The 23387-nt window shown below is 35.7% G+C and overlaps 1 protein-coding gene across 1 annotated transcript; it reads left to right on the top strand.

Moving 5' to 3' along the window:
• The first annotated feature begins 1183 nt into the window (after positions 1–1183).
• Positions 1184–23300, top strand: CIMIP6 (ciliary microtubule inner protein 6). Its single transcript, XM_079940625.1, has 4 exons — positions 1184–1543; positions 7699–7852; positions 21527–21642; positions 22488–23300. Exons 1-4 carry the CDS (start codon positions 1304–1306, stop codon positions 22854–22856), a joined length of 879 nt encoding a protein of 292 aa, XP_079796751.1. The 5' UTR covers positions 1184–1303; the 3' UTR covers positions 22857–23300.
• The last annotated feature ends 87 nt before the right edge of the window (positions 23301–23387 follow it).

The raw sequence follows: 23387 nt of genomic DNA, 5'->3' as shown, positions 1-23387 counted from the left end.
AGACCTAAATGGTAATGAACCAGCTGTTCAGGGAGCTGGGGATAGAGCAGATGCCCTGAGGGGAGAGGAGACTGGTGTGTTCCAGGAACTGCGAGTAGGCAGGCAGGCTGGCTGGAGAAGGGAAGGGAGAGAGGCTTGAGTGGTTGAAGAGATTAGCTGGAGCAGGGCCACACAGGGCCTCAGAACTGCGATAAGGAGGAAGTGTTTTATCGTAAATGCAGTGGAAAGCCACTGGAGGCTTTTAATTGAAAAAAATGACATGGGGTAGAAGAGATGGACCTGCTTTAGTCTGAAGTGAGGTAGGGCCATGGACAAGGCTAAACAGAACTAATCACTTTCTCTATAAATTTCGAATCTTATTCACTCACCTTCCATGGGTCAGGGCTTTGATTTTTTAAATTTCTATGTAAAAAGAATCTAAATTCGAATATTTTGTTCTTACCTTCCTTTACTTTTCAAGTACGTAAAATTTTAAAATACTCCTGTTACTCCTTATTTAAAAGGAGAAAAAAATTTATAAACTATTCCTTTTAAAATATTTTTTAACATTTAAAAATTTCAATAATTTTTATTTTTCTTCCAGGGTAGTTATTAGAAGCAAAAAATGATGAAATTGAATTAGCTATTCTGATGTCTGCACAGTGGTCTTTTCCTGAAAAGATAAATAATAATGCTCTTTTGGTAGCTTTTATAAGTTTGCCAGGTGAGCCTTTAAAATTAGTTATCCTTGTCCAGATAGCTAAATATACTAGGTAACTAACTCTTTTTTTGCGGTACGCGGGCCTCTCACTGCTGTGGCCTCTCCCGTTGCGGAGCACAGGCTCCGGACGCGCAGGCTCAGCGGCCATGGCTCACAGGCCCAGCCGCTCCGCGGCATGTGGGATCCTCCCGGACCGCACGAACCCGTGTGCCCTGCATTGTCAGGCGGACTCTCAACCACTGCGCCACCAGGAAAGCCCCTAGGTAACTAACTCTTAAAGAAGATGAGTTAAAATTAGCATGTAACTTAGGCACATGAATAAATACTGTAAACATAATTTGTAAGAATGATCAAATCACTACTCTTTCTTAACTCCAAGCAAATGAATCTGTACACTACATTGGTATATGGTAATAAATAATCACTATTAACACAAATCTCTTTATCTTTTATATAATTTCGAATGACAGGATACCCTCCCAAATTTTAATTGCACCAGCCCCTAATAGTTATTAATAAAGCCTAAATTGTCTTGACACTTGAAATATATTTAAATCTAATTTTATGTAATTATGACTCAGCACTGAAATGCTCATTGGATAAATGATATACTATTTAATTCTGTTTTTCAGACAGCATGAAATAGAAGATGCTGGTATACTGTATGTAACTGAAAAAAAAGAAGAAACGAAACATGAAAAAAAGCTTGGAAAAAGTATTCAACATTCAAAACCATGTGTTGGGAGAGGACATGTATATTATGCTAAATTCATTAACACAAATGTAAGAACATACAATGAACCAGTTCCCTACATAGATCCCAAAAACAAGCCAGATGATCAGGTTGGATTCATGTTCATTATTTACAAATATAGATTTAGATTCAGAAGTGTTTTGCAGGCTAATTTTGTCACAGACTACTTAAAGGATGTGACAGATCTCAGACTAATATTTTTTATAATCCAATAGTTAAAAGCAGTAAGCTGGAACTATCCTCACTGATAATTTTGCATACAAACTATATATATATATAGGGAAGGAATCCAAATAATTGTTTTTCTAGATCGGGTCAGATTATAGTCACTCAGCGGTGCTTGTGGGTAGGAGGGGTTATTGAAGAAATCTCTAATATTGTATTTGTGACAAATAATATAAAAATTTCCCATGATACTCAGTAATTCAGATACTTTCTATAAAATAGCTACCATTTATTGAAACTGTATGAAGTGCTAGGAATGAGCTAAGTGTTTTGTATAAGTTATATCCTTTAATCTGCACAACTTCTAGGAAGTATTATTGGAAATAGTTTAGATGATAACATGCTCTAATATAGTAAATTAACATACCTGAGATTACATAGTAAGCAAATGTCACAGTCATGTTTCTGATCTAGGACTGTTGGTTTAGACAAATCACACTTTTATTCACTATCATATTAAATATATTCCATTCTTTTTTTTAGAATCAGGTTCGTTGAGGTATAATTTATTGTATTAATTTCCTGTGTTGCTGTTACAAATTACCACAAACTTGAACACTGGCTTAAAGCAACACAAATTTATTCTCAACAGTTCTGAAGCTCTAAAGTACATAATCAATCTCATTGTCTATTGGGAGAGCTGGTTCCTCCGGGAGGCTCTAAAGAAGAATCCATTTCCTTGCCTTTTCCGCCTTCTAGAGGTTGCCTGCTTTGGCTCATGGCCCCTTCTTCAAAGCCAGCAACATACTGTCTTCAAATCTATGACCGACTTCCCTGCCTCCTTCTTCTAAGGACCCTTGTTATTATATTGGGGTCCTCAGAAGAAGAGAATCTGGGATAATCTCTCCTTAGCAAGATCCTTAATCACAGCTGCAAAGTCCCTTTTGCCATGTAAGGTTAGATGTAGTTGTGATTTAACTCAACATTTAAATGGAGATTGCTTTTCATGAGCTCTCTTTACACTGATAACATCAACTGTTCTTGTCATGAAACAGCACACCATGGCCCTGTGTGTGAATATGAGAGCTTTTGGGGGCAGAAATTCCTGTAGTCAAATATGCTTTAATATCATGTAGTAAACCCTTACAAGGGCAGTTTTAAGGCTCTTTTGTTTTATAAACAAATAATTATTGAGCATTTAAAAGATATTGATAGAACATGCCTCTAGGGGAAATAAATGTGGTACAGAAATCCAGGTTAGTGAAGTCCTCATAATTCTTGCAAAAGTTAATGAATGACTCTCCTGAGCTCTAGTTCAAGGCCAAGTTTAAACCAAACTCTTAACCCATCCTGAACCCCATAAGGAAAAGAAGCTGGTTTGAGAAGAGAAATATGAAACATAAAGAAATTTAAAAATAAATCTAATTTTCTCTTGTTCCTACTTTGTAGGTGTCTTGAAAAAAATAAATGTACAGAAGTGTTAGTAGCTTGCTCTATCAACAAGACTGGGTGATAGCAGCAGTAGAATCTTTGTTTATTAGTGCTCAAAGCTCCATGAGTCAAAGACCTTAAACAGGTGGTGAAAGTGAGTTTGAAATGAAGTAAGAGGATAGGTAAGAGAGGTTCACAGTGGCTGAACAAGGAGGGCTGAACAAGGAGGTACAAAGACCAAAGATGCATCACAGAGCTAAGTGTTCACATTGGGCGTGGAGTGAAGGGAATGGACATACTTAAACAAAACTAAACCTACCCCCTCCAACAACAACAACAAACCCTTAAATGTACTCATTTGCAAGTACCCAAGGAGTAATAAAGAATGCTCATTTCACATATTTGTAAACTTTGTTCTTTTATTTAAGATGACAGTTTTCTTTTTAAAGGTTAGCTTGGTTTAAAAAAATTAACTGGCTTATAGTAATACTGGCTTTAAAATAAAAGTAAAGAAAATAAAGTTGCCTAAATATTTCAATTGACATATATCTGTTGTCTTATGTATTTTGCTAAGATAATATCTTTAGAATACCAGGTTGGTCAGTTTTATTTATTTACAAGATTTTTAAGTGAAATAATCAATTATACAGTTCTACATAGGGACATAAAATTGGTGGTGCTAAAAGAAGTAAAAAGGAGCTTTAGCTCAGTTATTTCCAATGAAAACTAATTTGGTTGTCTTTTTAAATATTAGTAAATATTGATATTTCAAAAAAGATTACACTGGGTCAGTATTTTCCAAAACGTATTTTTTTGGAGCACTAGTCCTTGCCAATGTGCTCAATAAAATAAAGTTCCGAAGTCACATATGTTTTGGAAAACCTGTATTTTTATACACCCTTCTCAGAGCTTCACAATTCACATTAGTAGATAAAGGTTCCTCAGAAATCCTGTGGTAAACTTGTTTAACTCAGTATTTGTCAAATTTCTTTAACTATGGAAACCTATTTTATATAACACCTATTAATATGCTGCAGAACCAGTGTTCCACAGAACACAGTGCAGGAATAACTGTTATTGTGAATTGTTATTATGAATTGCTTAAAAAGAGGTATTTTTCAGCGTTCTTTCTGGTCCACAACAAAACACAGAGGAACATAGATACAGTGTAACTCTAGTGTTTGCTATAACACAGCAAATTTTTTAAAGCCACTGAGCTCCATTAAAAAAATATGATACTCTATGTGTAAGGTGTTGTCAAAAGTCCAGATTTCCCTAGGAATCCATAAAGTGTAATTTGATGTCCACAGATCACCACACTGCCACAAGCAGCAGCAGCCATCTTGGCCAGGGCGCCATAGAGCTTGGCACACCACCTCTTATATTCTCTTAACTGGTCCCTCCAGGATACCCCACTTACTTTTTACTACATTTCCCCTAGGATTCTCCCTTAGTTTCCCAAAGAATGGAAGTAAGTAATGTTTACTGGTGCATTTCTGAAGGCAAAGGGCTGACAGAAGTGTAACGTAGAGAGTGCCTCACGGTGGTTTCCGAATGTGACTAAGGGGCCCACAGCACAATGGCTCTTAGGCCTTCCAGCAGCCGGGGTTATAGGGAGCCTTGTCATCAGGAATCACCAGGCACCTCCCTACCATGGAGCCCCAGTGACGGTCATCCTGCAGCAGGAAAAGAAACAGGCTTTGGCCTGGAAGGGAGGACTTCATCCTCTCTCTGGGTGCAAAGTTTTGGGAACAACTCTTTCTGTAGGCAGAACCCCCTCTACAAATCTTCAAGATGTGGTCTGACCCCCAAAACCTAGGCAAAGCAATAACATAGAGGACCTTTCCCGGTTTGGTTTATTTAATCATAAATAATTCCACATGCACCTCTCAATCCAATGTAAGTGATGGTACACAGAGCAGTACATTTTTATTCTTAGTCTTTCTCTTCAGTGTGCGGTGAAGGAAAAAAATAAGCCTCTGCCTTTACCTTTTGTCTTATAATCTCTCTGAGCAAATGCTTGGACCAAAAAGGCATGCACATGTGCCTGGGTGCATACACACTCTCTTCCAGGAAGGAACCAGACTTTTCAGGCATAGGGCAGACTATCCAGAAATAGAAAAGATAAACACAACAGTTTTTGAACTGTAGCATTTCATTCTCCTGAAGTGAAGATTCGTCCAATTGACAACACTAATCAGAACACTCACCGACTATAAGGGTCTTGAAGTCATCAATCACACTTCAGAAAAAACTGCTCATTATTTCCTTTATACGTATTTGTGAAACCAAAGAGACCATTTTGGTAAAATTCTAAATTCCAGTCTTCTTGAAAGGTGAATTATCTCTGCTTTAAGGTAGCTTTTGCACTACACTCTTGTTTAAGAAAAAAATTGAAGTCTGCCAGATATCGTGGTTCACTTACTCCAGAGTCACTTCTCCAGTAACTTGGATGTTAGCAAAATAAGTTTCAGATCAACAAAAGAAGATATAAAGAGTATGCCTTAAAACCTTGTCATAGAGGATTTCTCAGGATATTTACTTAGAGCCTCTTTATTTTTATTTTTGAAATAATTTAAATAAATTTGTGTTTATCTGGCTTTGCCTTCCACAGCAGATTTCCTATAGCAATGTAGCACAGAAATCAGAGGCATGCACAGACAAATGACGGACTGAATTGAGGAGGCTCTGCTACCTGTTAGTGATATACCTTGGGGAAGTTACTTTATCTCCCAGCAGTTTTCTCATCTGTACAGTGGGTGTACCCACTTCATAAAATTGTGATGAGAATAAGTGAGAAAAGGCCTAGACCTTGGAGCATAATAAGCACCGTGGTAATCACAGAGTAGGGAAGAGCTGCAAGAAGCAGGCACTCTGACAACAGTAAGACGTGACTATTTTGAGCCAGAGAGTGAGAAGACACCATCTGTGTAGTGATATGTTCTAGAATTCCTAGGATCTACATCAAGTAGATGTAATTCACCTTTAAGTCCATTCTGAAAAATGAGGCATTGGCTGATCTTTCCTACTCTCCAAAATTCCCCACTTCCTACATTTCTTTGATTTCTGCAAACATTCATTTTTACCCCTGGTTACAGGTTGTCATTGGCCTGGAAACTGGCCCTCATTTCCAGTTGCAAAGTGAGTTCTGACTCTGTCTTCATCTGTGCAGGGCTTAGTGCTCTCTTTGGTTCATGTCCATCCCATCTTTTTCAGTTTGAAGATAACTTCCCTTAATGAAGAACCTAAAGTTGAATAGCTCTGATTTTCAGCTCTAAGCAGGGTACTCTTCTCCAAATTCTAAGCCTTTCCTTGATTTCTTGCTGCAACAGAATTTTTTCCCACTGAACACCCTATTTTTGCTGCTTGGTATATTTCATGAATCTCTTCTAAGCTTCTTGACAGTCTCCTGACAAGCTGACTCCATTAAAGTGTTTCTCCTTTGAATCTGATTTTGTGCACCGCTTGTACACACACCTGTCTCCTTGAAAACTAAGCTCATTTGAAAGCTAACTGCCTATGTAGCCACACAAGCTTCTTCAGATGCCTCCTTCTTTTTATATCAATGTAGCTTCAATTGTATTTTCAGAATTTAACTTATTAGAATCTCATATTTATCCACCTTGAATCATATTTTAAAGTCTCTGACAATGCAATCACAGTTGATCTTTTAAAAGGCTGATCTCTTCACTTAAAGCCCCAGGTAGGTGTTGGAACATACCCAAGGTTACTTTCATTATCTAATATCCAAGGACTCTGAGGTGTCAAGTTCCTTTTTCCCAAGGTTCTCTTCTACCTTATCAACCAGATTAAAAAAAATTTTTTTAGTCAGTACTAAGTTGAGTAACAATTCACCTCACTGCTTTCTGAACTTCTAAGAGATCAAATGTGCTAATGAAGAGTCTTCATTTCCTGCATACTTAGTTCAGGTTTTATTATCAGAAATTCAGTAACACTGGAGATATTTCTGCTTAGAACAAAGTTTCTCAAACTGAATCATTAGTGAGTTATAAATCAACGTGGACTGCAACCAGCATTATGAGATGAAATAGAAAAGTAATATAATAGAAAAATAGCCAAGTGCACTGCGTATAGTAAGAATAAGTATTGTTTTGTGAAACCTCTAGTTTTATGTATATGTATGTAGTGGGTACTCTTGCATGACATAAAATGTATTTCATGGTGTGGGTCATGGACTAAAAACTTTGAAAACCACCATCTTAGATGATAATACATTATTTGTATTGCCATAATGAAAAGTATAGAATATAAGTTTTAGATTAAATCATGTTTACTATATACATATGCATACGTGTGTACATATGCATACTTATATATATATAAATGGTAGTACAAAACATAGAAACATAACTATTTTGTTGATTTTTACCATTCCATCTGTTGACAGAAGGTAGTTTAAGAAATTAGCAGCTGTATTTTAGCTAAAATTATATGATAATGCATTTTTAGGTGCCTCTTAGGAAATACAGTCTTTATGAAAATATATTTAGTCCTAGATTTCAGAACTCTATTTTAGTACTAGAAAATCCAATAACTTGTTGAATCAAATTACTGAGCATCAAACACATGAAAATGAAAATGTCCTACAGTATCCAATTTTGTGTTTCCATTTTTTTTTTCCATGAAGGGTGACTGGTGGTCACATGGTAAAGGACTGGAAAATCCCTTCCAACCACCTTATGACACTAAGAGCACCCAGAGGAGTGACTTTAAAAAACCAACATGTCCATTTGTTTCTCCAGTCAAATACAGCAAGTTGCAAAAGCCTTCTTATGGAATAGGTAAGGTTAGCAGTTCTCCACTGTCTCAGGTTACTGCTATCAAATTAAGATGTATTATACGTGCTTGCACCTCCTGGGAAAATTAGTCCTCTACAGGAGTTGAAAATATACATGCAGCAAGTGCAGCCCTTGACAAGTTTGTTCCTTATCCCTTCCTAGTGGATAACTTAGCTCCAAATATGTTTAATACAACATAATAAAAATTGTAATGTTCATTGATAACACCAGCTTCCAAGTCAGAAATTTAGTAGCATTCTGCTCATTATTGCCAGCAAACTTTAAAAATTATAACTGTTAGGCAACACTATAGAGCAGTATTTTTCAAAGTGTGCATGGAGGGGCACTGGTTTTTGTTGTTTGTTTTTGAATTTTATTTTATTTATTTTTTTATACAGCAGGTTATTATTAGTTATCTATTTTATACATATTAGTGTATACATGTCAATCCCAATCTCCCAGTTCATTCCACCACCACCACCACCACCCCAATTTCCCCGCTTGGTGTCCATATGTTTGTTCTCTACATCTGTGTCTCTATTTCTGCCCTACAAACCAGTTCATCTGTGCCATTTTTCTACGTTCCACATATATGTGTTAATATACAGTATTTGTTTTTCTCTTTCTGACTTACTTTGCTCTGTATGACAGTCTCTAGATCCATCCACGTCTCTACATATGACCCAATTTCGTTCCCTTTTATGGCTGAGTAATATTTCATTGTATATATCTACCACATCTTCTTTATCCACTCGTCTGTCGATGGGCATTTAGGTTGCTTCCATGACCTGGCTATTGTAAACAGTGCTGCAATGAACATTGGGGTACATGTGTCTTTTTGAATTATGGTTTTCTCTGGGTGTATGCCCAGTAGTGGGATTGCTGGGTCATATGGTAATTCAATTTTAGTTTTTTAAGGAACCTCTATACTGTTCTCCATAGTGGCTGTATCAATTTACATTCCCACCAACAGTGCAAGAGGGTTCCCTTTTCTCCACACCCTCTCCAGCATTTGTTGTTTGTAGATTTTCTGATGAGGGACACTAGTTTTTATGATGTTTATAGCTACTGCACAAAAAAACAGGGGAAGTCAAATAAGTTTTGGAAAAACTGAATTTATAAAGTTAAACAGTTTTGTGGTTTTTTTTTTTTACTGCAGAACTCTTAAAACCCTTATTCTAAGCATAAGCATAATGAATTTCCAAGAAGAGGGATAAAGAATGCTATGTTTTCCCAATATTGACAACTTTACCTTTTTTCAGATCATCTCACATGACTGGTATCCCACAAAACATAATTTAGGAAATACTGTTCTATACAGTATTCATACATTTTGAGATCTAAAATTTGTTTTACCTGACAATGTCATTATAATAATCTAGGTCTTTCACATTTATTCAAGTTGTTTCTGTTTCTTAACCCAGTACTACTCATCTCTACCGCAGGAGTAGAATTTTTAGCAAGTCTTAAAGAAGTGCAGGATCAAGTCCAAACAAAAATGGATTTATTGAATACCCGCTCTGTTCTCACCCCATACAAAAGTTCATGAGATAAACATCAAATTTTCTGAACACGACAGTAGGCAGCGCAGGATTACTTTTAGACGTCAACAGTCCCTCAGTTTTAGCCTTCTGGCCTCTGTGATTGGCCAGTCTAGTTAAGGATACAAAGGGAAGCTAGATTGAAGGTCAGGATATTAGAAAATGGTCATATTTAACATGATTTCTACCTCAAGGGTGGTAGTTAATAGGGAGGGCCAACTATTAGATAGTCTATAACAATGGTGTCTCTTTTAGAAAGGTAATAAAGTTTCCAATTCTGATTCAAGATGGTAGACTGAGCACAAACATCTAAATCCCCTGCCTCCCAAGACCCTATTGAATGACAGCAAAGCAGTCAAACCATAAAGGACCCATAAAGGTGAAAAGAATGGAAGGAAGAGCTTTCTGGATTTTGAGAAGGAATGGAAGACTGTTGACGGATAAAAAAGAGCAAAGAAGCAATAGCCTAGAATATACAGAAGGAGATGCAGTGAAGAGCCATTCTGCCTGAAAAAAACACAAAAGTATCTGAAGGCTCAGTCAGCAGACAGAGCATAACAGAAACGGGGGAGGGGAGAATCAGAGGGTTATTTGAAAGTCTGTTTCTTAAATAACTGCTCCAGTCATGAGCACTCTACCCTCTCCCAACATTAAGAATGCTAGAGCCCATTGTCTCAGCTAGATGTCAACTACCACACTAGTTACTTTAGTATTTCAAACTGGTCTCCTATCCTATTCTTAATTTATGAATGGACAACCAAAGATTAGAATTATGCCAAATTATATTTTTTTTAGGTCTGGAGGATAAAATCAAGGAAATATCACAGAACATAAAATAACAACAACACACAAAACCTTAGAAAATATGAGAGTATAAAAGCAAAATGGAGAATCAGTCTTGGAGGTCCAACTTTTCTGGAGCTCCAGAAAAGAGTAAAAACGAAGGTGAGATAATTATATCCACACATAACATCTATTAAGCATATACTATTTGCCAGGTACTTTATGGAACTTTCTAAATGTTTACTCATTCAATTCCCACACCAACCCTATGGCATATAATAGTATAGTAATACTATTAATACTCTCATTTTTCAGATGAGAAAGCAAGCACAGAGTTTAAATAATTTGCCCAAGGCTACACAGCAAATAATTGGTGTTTGAACTTAGTCTGACTCTAGTACCTGTAAAAATAACCAGTACACTACACAGCCTCTAGAAAAATAATAGGAAGATAGTTTCCCAACATAAAGAAGAGCCATTGAAAGGGTCTACTGAGTGTATGAAGGGAAAAAGATACACAACTATACATCATTATGAAATTGCAAAACAATAATTATAAAGAGAAGATTCCAGAAGTTTCCATTAAAAGAAAACTAAGTCACCACCTAAGGAATAAGTATATGGAATCAAGCAACACGGATGGAAGAGCACAGTGGAGTTAATGTCTTCAAAGGTCTCAGGGGAAATCATTTTTAACCTAGAAAAGAGGATTTATTTGACGTGTACACTAGAACCTTTTTCTTCCCCAAGTGGCACTGGGAATTGGACCCACTGAGAAAGAAATATAGTCCTAGCACAACATTTGGCTCTTAAGTGAACAAAATTCACGTAATTGTATTGTAAGTGCTACTTAGTAGTTAACTTTTAGTGTTATTCTATAGACACAATATGGAAAATTTAAATATGGTTACAGATCAGAATTATGTTATCAGCTTTAAGAAGAAAAATAAATATACAGTTGACAGAAGATGGGAAGTAGAAGAGGAGAAGGGTGCTAATATCACTATTTAACATATGAGTCCTCAAGAGAGACTACCCAAAATAGATGAAACACGGAATAGAAGATTAAGGCTGAAGTCAAAGGAGTTAATACAAGTACCAATTTCTCTCTCCAGCCCTGGCTTCTTTCCTGAGCTTCAAGCCTGATATCCAACCAACTACTTAACATCTCTTCTTGGATAACTAATCTCCTTTTCAAGCTTAACATGGCTAGAATAGAACATTTCATTTCGCCCATCCAAACCTATCCCCCCATCTCAATTAATGTCATTTCTATTCCCCCAGATGCTCAAGTTTTGATACCTAGAAGTCATTCTAAAACTCCCTACCCTCTACAGCCAATCCATCTTGACACATCTATCTCCAAATTCTATCCCAAATTATCTTACGAATGTAGTGAAGCCACTACTGCCCTGCTTCCTTTCTTCCTCCTCCATAATGTTTTCCACACCATCGTCAGACAGATCTTTTAAAAACATGAAGGACATCACTCTTCCCCTTTGGAGGCTTTAGCTACTTCTCACTGTTTGTAGAGTAAATTTCAAATTCTTTGCCATGGCCTACATGGTCCTATTTGACCTGCCAAATCTACCTAAGCCTCCTATTGCTCCTGATAGCTTGGCATGGGGATTTAGAGAAGGGGCACATAACTCAGACCAAGGAGGTAGAGAATACTTTCTGAAAGTCATGCTTGTTTCAGAACCAATTTATGCCTGTGTACTTGTTACTGTATTTCTATAACTTAATTACATATTATAAATTAAAATCTGAGTAAGAAAAAAAGCAGTTGTTTCTATAAAACATTCAAAGTTGAATACTTTGCAAAGACTTGCTAAAAGGTTAATCACTAACTTTAAAAATGCTAATTAAGCATGGGTAAAATAACTATAAAAGAAGAGCTAGAGGGAATTTTTTAAATCTTGAAAGACGCTGTACTCATTTTCCTTCAAATGCATCCTTAAGTTTCCATTCTGTGTTAAAGAAACGGAAAATGAAAAGGACACATTAGGCGTGGGGTTTGTGCAAGAAATATAAAGTGGAATTCCAACCAACAGGTACTTCCTCAAAGAAAATGCCTTTGCACGCCAATAAAATTTTGGTGAATGAACTGGTTAAAGGAAAATAAGTATGGTTTACATAATTTTCTATGATTCTTTGCCTTAACTGACTTTTTTGTTAACTAACCAGTCAGGTCTCAGTACTTTCTCATAAGGAGCAGTTGTTTCTTCTCTAGTTCAAATAAGGGATGTGGTGGAAGATGAGACAGAGAGATAGGCTTTGTTCTAGGATGATCAGGCAGGGCCCGGTCATTTCATAAGGGAACAACCATAATCAGTGTCTGTAGGTCTGTCAATTTTCCCTTAGAGGAATCCTCCAAGCCTCTGCCTGGAGTGGAGGACAGAAAATCTGGGAGTCTCTCAAACAATCTTCAGTTTACAGCTTCGACTTGTACCACTTCCCATGCTCCCTGCCTCAGAAGCGTCTGATGCCTCCAATTCCCGAGCCTCACTGGAAGGCTGTGGCATGAATTGGCTTGATTTTCACCCCCCCTCCTCCGCAAGCCCTTAGCTTCCAGTTTACTGGACTCTACTCAACTCAATTGCCACTTATCCATCTGCTTTCCAGCTTCCAAATTTGTTAATATCTCTGCTCGCATTTAGTTCTCTTTTTTCCTTAAGGCTTTAAGCCCTTTTAATTTCTTTACTATCATTGTACTATCTTCTTCCTCTCTCTCTCTGTGTCTGTTCTTTTACTGGTATTTCTCATTGCCAAAATCTTTATTATATTCCAGGTCCTACCACTATGCTCAGACTCAACAAATATTTATTGATTAGTTTAATGATAATTACATATTATTCAACAGATTAAAGTCATAATGTAATTTTAACTAATATACACACCACAATATAAACCTGCAATTTATTCATATTTTAGATGGTGTTTGGGTACTAGATGAGAATGATATTTAAAAGAAAATATTTTATGTAACATTTAAACTATAACTAGTATATAAACTAGTCTGTATATGCCAGATTTTTAATGTATATATATATGTGTGTGTATACATATATGCATATAGACAGAAAATGTGTATATAAACATGCATTAATAGCAAAAGTCATCTCATAGTCATTCTGTTCCATCAGCCCACTTAATTACGCCTGGTTTTTGGCATTTCAGCAATGTCATCTTGTACTGATAATGAAAGTGCCCTTTATGTCTTGTACCACCACACAATTTCCTGGCTGCCATCCATGGTCAGTTCAACAAACGGCTATGCTCCATCATATCTGAGTCCCTGTAAGAATGAGTGTTCACTTTGGGTTTTATATAATAAAACTTTATAAATTGGAAAAGCTGATCTAATTGGTAAGGGAGGTGTTTCATACTTAAATAAAACTTTGGCTGTTTATCAATTACTTGATATTTTAACATTCTTTAAAATTGTGAATTCAGATACGGTGCTAAAAATATTTTTCTAAAATAGGTTTTAGTTTGTGTTGCTTCTTTTGCATCAAGGTATAACATAACAATGATTTCTTGCTACAGTTGTATTCAAGTTTCTCTTTTTCACTGTATTGTGAAAATCTGTACTGTTATTTTTACATTAATAATCCGTTTATGTAAGATGAAAATAAATACTACTTAGAAGAATGGGGTTTCTAATAGAAAAATAATACTGATAAATGTTTTTTAAGTAGATACAAATGAAAAGTTAAGAAAATTTCTCAAAACAAAAGCTGCTAAATCCGCATCAATATGAGGAACAAGTTGTGTGTTTGAATAAATGCTGGCTTTGTTGATAAAATATAGATGGCTAGACACCAACTTGTTTGGTGTATCCTTGTTTGGAAAATTCCTATTTTAATTAGAAGTTTCCAAGAAACAGAGAGTGAATTTCAAACATTCTTCATAGACTTTGGCTTACTTTTTGTAAGCCTCATCTAACAAGGCTTCTTTTAAGTAATTATTTTGGGTCCGATTTGAATTCTTGAGTAACCACTAAGAACTTGAATATCTTCTTTGATGTTTTCCCACTTAGATGATCTTCACTATTGTGGGCTTCTTTAAAAATCACATATATTTGCATAAATGAACATGGTAGTTATGTTTACTTTTAATAGGTATAATGTCTGGGTAAGGAACTTCTTTCTATAATAGTTTAGATTACCTTTCTTGCCCCTTTATTGGTCCCCATGAAGATATTTTTTTAAGTTATTATTTTCAAGATTCTGGGACGTTCTAGATCACTATATAAAAGATGATTCATTTTAATTGATTTAATTGACTTCCTTCTTAAGTCTTTCTGTTTGTTATCTGCATAAGAAGTCAGTCCAACATTTAGTTGCTTAAAACAACAATCATTTTATTTGCTCATGATTCTGTAGTCTGGGCTGAGCTCAGGTGGGCAGTTCTTTGGCCATTCTTGCTGGTGAGCACTTGAGCGACCGAATTTAGTTGGTAGGTCATCTGGGAACTGAACTCGGCTGGGACACTGGAATGATTGGGCCTGACCTTCTCCATTTGGTCTCTGCGTGTGGTTTCTCCAGCAGGGTAGATGGAACTGGCATAGTATTGCTTCTGCCACATCCTATTGGTTGAAGCTAATCACAAGGCCAGTGCACATTCACAAGGGGACTGTACAAGGATGCAAATACTGGGAGGCCTGATTCTCTGGGGTCACCAATGTAACACCTTACTTCAATGTCTTTAAGTAGTCCTTTCCATGAGAGTTTAGGAATGGCCAACTCTTCATTTTTCTTTGTCTGAAAAGGTCTTTAAATTGCCCTCACTAATAGATGAAAGTATAGCTGGGTACAGAATTCTATATTCATAGTTACTTAGCTTTTACACTAGGAAGGTATTATTCCATTGTCATCTGGATTCTATTGTTATGTCAGGTCTGAAAGCAGTCCAGTCGTTAATCCTTTGAAGGTAACTTGTTTCAGTAGAAGATTTTTTATGTTCTATGGGGGTCTTTGCATACAGAAAGAGATATTTATTTATGGTTAAATTAACATTCTAGTTTTAACATTATAAATTTAAAAATATTTCTTTAAGCCCTTAATTTTTAAATATTGTATAATATTAGAATAGTAAGTTTCACTTGTTCTTTGGTGTTTAACTCAGCTTGAACAAATGAAATACTCCTTAACAATGACTTATTTACAAACATAGTCAATTAAATTCCATTAATATTTTAAACTGCATTTGGTGATTTAATTATATTCTGTTTTCCTCTTAACACTTTAAATACCTAACAAGGAAAATGTAGAACTTTGACCATCAAAACCTTCCCAAACAATTAAAAAATTCTTATAATAAGAGCTAATGAGACCCTAATACATTAAAAAAAATTTTTTTTAATAAAATAAAATTTTAAAAAAAACCTTCCCCAATTAAAAAATTCTTGTAAATCTAATAAATTAAACCTATAAATATAGTAAATACATATATGTCAAACATTTTAATACTCTTTATAAACTTAATCATATTTCCCTAAAACTGTCAACACTAGAAAACTATCAGATCAAATTTTCTTCTGACATATTACATAACAAATTATAGATTTAAATGTATTTGCTTTATCATCTCTACATTTAATCCCAAACCTTCCCAAAATTAAAAGACTTACTGAATATTTATTTTAGAAGAAATGTGTTGGTTGGTAGAATACTGGTTTTGAATATTAGTAAGGTATTAAAGTATTTGTTTTGAAAAAAAGTTACCCTGTGACCAATCTTTGTTACCCTATATGAAAAATATGCAATATACTATTTGTATTAAATCTAGTTTATGGCGAGGCATTTTTGTTATTACAGAGGGCTTTTAATGATGATAGAGATTTTGCTCTATGCATTTCTCTCACTAAGACAAAGTGAGAGAATTCATCATACTTTTAAGTTTTCCTTATAGTAGGTGGATATGACCTGTGTTGTCCAAGGACAGGTTCCTGTGTGGGAAATTGCTGGCATTGGATTCTACGCAGGTAGGAGGCATAAAAGTTTCTAGTTTGGGTCAGCTGATTGTTTGCCCCAACTATTATTGCCATTAATGGCAGCTGCCCTGTTAAAAAATTGCCCTTGATTGTTTTTGACAAATGCCTTTAGGGGAAAGGCTATTTACACTAAGAGAGGCTGAGTCATTGTCTATAAAGACAAGCCCTAGGAATGGAGTTTCCAAAGAACTGCCAGCCAGGTTAAATAACAATTCTTTGAGTTCAGGTTTGTGGGAAGTTCCAAAGCCAGTGGTTCTTTTCAGTGGCTGCTAAGCTTCTTGCTGATTTTCACCATAAATTCAGGGCTGTTAGTTTCCAAGGCTTATGACAAGGTGGGGACAGGGGCATGAAAACTGGGCCAAAGGCCTGCTTTTATTACAGAGATTAAGCCATTTTTCTTGAATAAATGCTTCTCAGATTGTTGCAAGCCTTTGGTTAATTTCCAAAGTTCTGAAAAAGTTGATTTTGATTATTTTTGCCAATGTTCTCATTGCTTTTATGGAGAAGCAGTTTTTTTGGAGGTTTTTACTCTGCCATTCCCACTGATGTCCTATCCCTTTTAGTTTTCATGCTACAAATAATTTTTCCCAACCTATCATCTCTGTTAACTTTGCTCATGGTGTACAGAAATAAATTTTGATGTAATCAAGTTTATTAAGTTTTCACCTATGGTTTGTGCATTGGGTGTTTATGATGAGTTTTCCTACCCTTAGGTCACAAAAATATTCTCCTACATTTTCTTCTCTTGGTTTTATCATTTTACCTTCCATAATTATGTATTTAACTCTATAGCTCAGCTTTATGTGCAGTATTAAATAGGGAACCTATTCCATTTTTCTCCATGCAGTGAACAAGTTTTCTGGATACCATCTACTAAACAATCTACACTTCTGTCATTAACTTGGGAGACCTCCTTAATTGTATGTTAGGGTTCCCTATATGAATAAGTCTGTCTCTGAACTCTGTTACATTCCTTAGGTTAATTTTCAGTCCTTGGATCATTACTAAAATGTTTTAATGATATAGATTTTTAGCTTGTCTTAATATCTGATAGGGAAATTCCTCATTCTTTGCTCTTCCTTTTCACAGTTAAGCTCTCTATTTATGGACCTTTATTTTTCCATTTCAATTTTGGAATTTATGACATTTCTCAAAATATCCAGCTAGAACTTTGATTGGGTTGTGTTGACATTATAGATTAATTTAGGAAAAACTGTCACCTTTACAGTAACATACTATCCCATCCTATCTAAGGGAATGGAAAGTCTATTCAGCTCAATTTTTGTCTTTGAGTTAAAAAATTTTCTCTTTAGAGATCTTGTGAGGTCTTACTTTCTAGAAACTTTATACTGTATAGTTTTATTCCTACAGGGACTGTATCTTATTTTTCCTTTTGTTTTCTAGTAGGTTATTTTTATTATAGCAAAATGCTTTTGATTTTTGTACACTTATCTGCTTGCCTTGCTATACCCTTATTCTCATTTTTTTTTATTTATTTATTTTTTTTGCGGTACGCGGGCCTCTCACCCTGTGGCCTCTCCCGCTGCAGAGCAACAGGCTCCGGACGCGCAGTCTCAGCGGCCATGGCCCACGGGCACAGCCACCCCCGCGGCACGTGGGATCCTCCCGGACTGGGGCACGAACCCGCGTCCCCTGCATCAGCAGGCGGACTCCCAACCACTGCGCCACCAGGGAAGCCCTATTCTCATTATTGATTCTAGTGGTTTTTCTATTCAGGTAATTATATTACCTACAAATAATGACAGCTTTTTCTCTTCCTTTGCAATCATTATACTACTTTTTTTCATTTTTTATAATATTCACCAGAATCTCCATTAATATGTTAAACAGTAGAATTTTAGTTCTGAGTTATTATAGGTGTAATACTTATTTTTCTGTTCTTTAGTCATTGTCTTTTTAAGGAGGCAAAACGTTTTGTTATTTTCTTCCATATACCTTAGGCACCCTCCTTGATTTATTTCTATTCTTATTTGAGTTCTTCCTCTAGAAATTTTTTGAAGTGGTCTGTTTATGGGGAAATATTCTGAGGCCTTCTTTGCCTCCCAATATTTTTAAATTTTGGCTTCATGGTTAAATGACAGTTTGGTTGGATATTAAAATATTAAAATTCCAGGCTTAAAGGTTTTTTCCCTTTAATATTTAAAAAATATTAATAAGTTATTATGTGTCCAATGTTGTCAAATTTGATATAAATCTGCTTCTTACTCCTTTGTAAGTAATCTACCTCTCCTCTTTGAAACATTTAGAATTTTTTCTTTGTCTCAGATGACCTTAAATTTCTCTATAAAGTGTCTTACATGTGAGTCATTTCTTATCTACCACACAGGACTGGGAGGAGAGTGAGTCAAGTGAGAGGTCTAGGGTGCAAACTGTAAGGAGGCACTCACTCCCAGGATCGTGCAAGTGCCTCCTTACATTTTGCATCCCATGAGCTTCACCTGCCTCATCTTACTCCTGGCCCTGCTACCTGTTTGGTAATCTGTGAGCCCTTTCAATCTGAGGTCTTTGGGCTTTCTTTAATTCTTATGTATTTATCATCTTTATTTCTTTAAACATTTCCTTTTCTCTGTTTCTTCTTCTAGGTTTCCTGGATTCTAGTGTTGGTATTTCTATGTCTCTTAGCTTTTCTATCTTTATCAATGTCTCTTAGCTTTTCTATCTTTATTTCTTTCTCCTTTCCAGATTCCTTCTGGGAAAGCTTCTCAGTCTGATTTTCTAGTTCATAACTCTTATTTTTATCTCACCATTTCTACTTCAACTATTATATTTTTATTTCTAATATTTTACATGATTCTTTTTTATGACCTCTTATTCTTGCTTTATATTAAGAATACCTCCTGTACCTTTGAGTATATTTGTTATGCTTATTTTATTCTTGGTACATAGGTTCTAATAATTTTGCTTCACATAGTGTACGTTTTAAATCTTATTGTCTTTCTTTAACAGTGTCTCTCTAGTTTATCTTAGGTCATATTCCCCAAGGGGAATTATCAGCCCTGTGTGGGCAAAGGCTAAAGACCAGGGTCTGGCTTGTGTACCTCTCAATGAATTTAAGGAAAGAAGATGAAGGTCAGGCTGGAGAGGGTCAGGCCTGACAAAACCAGTTTTGACCATCTCCATTTGTTGTCCCTATTTGAGACCAATCCTCTACTCAGGGCTCCACTCCTTTCCCCTTTAAACTCCTAAAAAGAGGCATCACCGAGAGAAGGCAATCTCTTGATGTTTTTAATCCACCAGCACTGACAATTGCTCTGGGAGTGCTGGAGAAGGAAATGCCCAAGGGGCTGCATGCATCCATTTTCATCAGCTCCTTACCCTGGAGGGATTTCTGTGCTGCTCCAAACACATGGCTAGACAGTTGCTGCCAGTTTCTGCCACCCTGAGGCAAACAGTGATCTTCCCAAAGCAATGTGGGAGAAAGTCAAGAGCAGATTTTAAAAGCTCTCCCAACCTATTCTCTACTGTCTACATCTGATCTCCCTACCCTCCAGCCCAAGCTGCCACCAACCCTTCATAGCAGTTTACTAAACCCTTTGGTTTTCTCCCAGCATTTTGATAGTTCATCACATTCATGCTTCTCCTCTTCCATGGTTTCCCTTTTGTCAGGATGCAAAAGAGCTTGCCCCTTGCCTAACTTAGAAGTCCCTTTCTAATTTGACCTAGCATTCTAGAGACTTTATAAACACTGTCTTTAATCCTCACAGCTCTGAAAGCAAATTATTATTATTCCCATTTTAGGGAGAAGAAATTGAATCTCACTGAAGTTAAGTGATTTGTCCAAAGTGACACAACTAGGAAATGCAGTAGAGCTGGAATTTGAAAGCACGTCTATCTTATCCCAAAGCCCATGCTTTGGATACTCCATTAACCCCACCTGATTAATGCCTAAATTTAGACCTGCCTCATTTTATTCAGAGTTATCAGACTATGTTCCTGGAAACACTAACATTCTGTGAGCCAGACCATGGCGTTCACCCCAAAACTGATAGTCTTTTCTGATTTGGTAGAAAAATATAACTTATGGTTAGAATTTCTCAATGTAATAGTTGTCCACAAATTTATGTTAAATCTTTGGCACCTGCTCTCTTTTGTGTGCTAGCAAATCCTATAAGAAAGGTAATGATTAAGTAGAAAATGAGTTTTGAGTATCTGATCTCAATTAGAAATCAAGGAAATGTTATCAATTAGCATTTTTCCCTGCTAGCTAGAAAAGACTGCCATCTCACATTATGTAATGTATAAATATTGGAATAATCATTCTAGCTAGTAAAATTAGTTTATATCAATGTCTGAATATTGAATTAAATTCATGAATGCTTAATAAATGTGAATTTACTAACATATTTTTCCTCTTATATATTCTCCCTAATTTTAAAGTCATGGTTTTTCCAATTTAAATTTTATTTTTTAATAGTTAATACAGGCATACAGTACAAAATTCAAATGGTACAATAGGGAAAAGAGTGAAAGTGAATCCACTCTTCTCCACCTCTGTCCTCCAGCCAGCTAATTCTCTCCCCCTGCAACAACCACTGTTATCAGTTTCTTGTTATCACTCCATAGATATGGTAGGTGTACATATTATCTTATGTACATATTTTTCTATAAAAGGGAGAAATTTTTAATTTTTTCCTTGACAGAATTTTATGTCACTAAACTGGGTGTTACTCTGACTCCTTACATAACGTAGTGTGCTAAAAGCAAAACTAAAGTGAGTTTTTAAAATTTTTAAAAATTTTAAACATAGAGAAACCAATATAATGAACCCCTATATAGCTATTACACAGATTGGAGGATTATTTAAAAGCGATTTTTAAAGAATTTAATACTCTCACAAATTTTCAGAGCCTTTGTCAATGGGAAATGAAAAGAATTGTGTGTTCAAGTGCAGTAGCCCTGGAATCTTCCAGTTCATTTGTCAGTGCTAGCAGGGAGCACCTTACGCATAAATTTCTCAAAGCCTTTTCAGTAGTAAAAATAAGTTGACAAATAAATTGTACTTATGCTTTTCCTAACACTTTGGTTGGCATATGTGCAAGAAGCAGATCTAACAGTTGACTTTTAAAAGCCATTATTACATTATTATTAGTTTTTAAAATTACTAGCAATTCCACCTGTGGGGCTAATTTGGTTGTTTTGATTTGGTTCTTTTCATGGAGAAAGAATGATGAATCTATTATTGTATTATTTAGATGTGTTTAGGTAACCTTTCATACTTAAAAGAATTTCGTTTCGTTAACATTTTTGATAAAGCAAAAATATTATAAATACTGATTACATTTCCATATACAAATCTTTTATCCTGACTTCACAAAATCTCTTTTCTCCCCTTAGTTCCACTTGCCTCTCCTGATGCATCAGCAGAACTCCAAAAGAATTTTATAGAACGCATCTCTTTTTCACATCAATATGATGCCAGGAAAACACCCAGTGAGCCTATCCGGGGAAAGGTAAGTCAGTATTTAGAATCAATTACTTAATACTTTATGATGGGATAGATTTATGGTAGAACTCTAAGCCTTTCAAGTCATAATCATATTTCTCAAAGTTGATTTAAACAAACTAACATGGTTATTAGGAGGATAAAATCTTAACCACATGTCATAGTCAAAACTAAAGAATTATGTCATAATTTTGGATCAGTCTTTGGAATTTGGTTCAAATTATTAAAATCATTCACTTAAGATAATATCAAAGCAACCTGCTAAAGTTTTTGATATGCTTATGTATGTGTGTGGCAGGGGGATGCATATAAGTTTTATAAATTGAACAGTAATGTAATAGTCAATTGCTGGATTTTTTCCCAACTACAGATGTTTGTTTTCATATTTCACCATAGCTAATAATAATAACATTTCACAACAACTATTAGTTGTTGGAAGTAATAGACGTTTATGATGCAATCATAAATCCTTAGGTCTATGAACTGCAGTTTCTATCGTATCCATAGCAACCTGCAGAGCAAGAAATGAAATTGGATATGAATAGTCTCATACAATTCAAATGACAGAAAAATTGAGAATGGGAGATAATGAGATGCCGCTCCTTTGACTTTCTGTTTTTCCCTTCCTGTTCATTTTCTGGTGCACCCTTGTTCATAATTGGTTTAAATGGTTCACCAATAATTATTATGCTTCCGTCTTCAGTTTCGAACTAAGGTGACAGCCAATGAAGAGGCAGAGAAATAAATGCCTGCTTCAATCAGGACTTGAGCTAATACATGAACTCAGGTCACAGCTGCATCTTCCAGCAACTTGTGTGCCCTGGTTAATGTCAACTTTGTTTTCCTTTCCAGCGACATGGAGTTTTTGTGCAGACAGAGATAAAACCAGGGAGTAGGCCAACAGTTCCTAAGAGAACAGAGGTATTACTGAATGCTCCAGGGTCATGCTCATCAGAACAGTCCAAAAAAACAGAGAAAGGAAACTCAGCGGAAAGCAAAATGATCTCACCCGGTCTCTGCCGACAAAATTCCCAGGAGTTGTTAGAGACTAAAACTCACTTATCAGAAACAGACGTCAGAGAGGCAGCCAACACATGTCCCAGAAGTCTTGAGAGAAGGGAGAAGACTACAGACGTCTTTCAAATAACTGCAGTAAAAGCTCTTCTCATCAGGCATGATTCTTTAAGTCCACCAATAAAAAGTCAGGATAAACCAGGATAAACTACCTTCTTCAAATAAAAACATAGTCCTTAGAATGTAGACGATTTCAGAATCATCATACAGGCCCTCACATTTGCTTTTTCTGTTATCAATAACCTCAAAAATGACAACTTATGTAAATGGGAAAATGAAAAAAGGTAATAAAATACACCAAAAATTTAAGTGTGGTCTCCAATGAGTGATGGATATGAGACATATTTCTATGTTAGATTGTTTCTAGCCATGGCTCTAGAATCAAACTGGGGCTGGAATTTGGGCTTCACCACATAGAGGCTGTGTGACTTTGGGTAAATTACTTAACCTCTCTAGAGTTCAGTTTCCTCATCTGTAAAATTAGGATAATAGTAACTTCATAAGGATATTGAGCATGAGATCATACACATTGATCAGTGATCAATGTAATCACATTATCACTATTACTATAATTAAAATTTCAATTTAAGGATAACATTCTCCTATAACCTTGAATTCTCCTCCTTATTCTAAAACTTTGAACACTTCTATATACAATTAAGAGTGTAAAAACTAAAA

This window comes from Stenella coeruleoalba (genome assembly GCF_951394435.1).
Source record: "Stenella coeruleoalba genome assembly, chromosome: 13".
Taxonomy (NCBI): domain Eukaryota; kingdom Metazoa; phylum Chordata; class Mammalia; order Artiodactyla; family Delphinidae; genus Stenella; species Stenella coeruleoalba.
The sequence above is the reverse complement of the archived record's forward strand: the minus strand, read 5'-3'. Positions and strand labels throughout refer to the sequence as shown.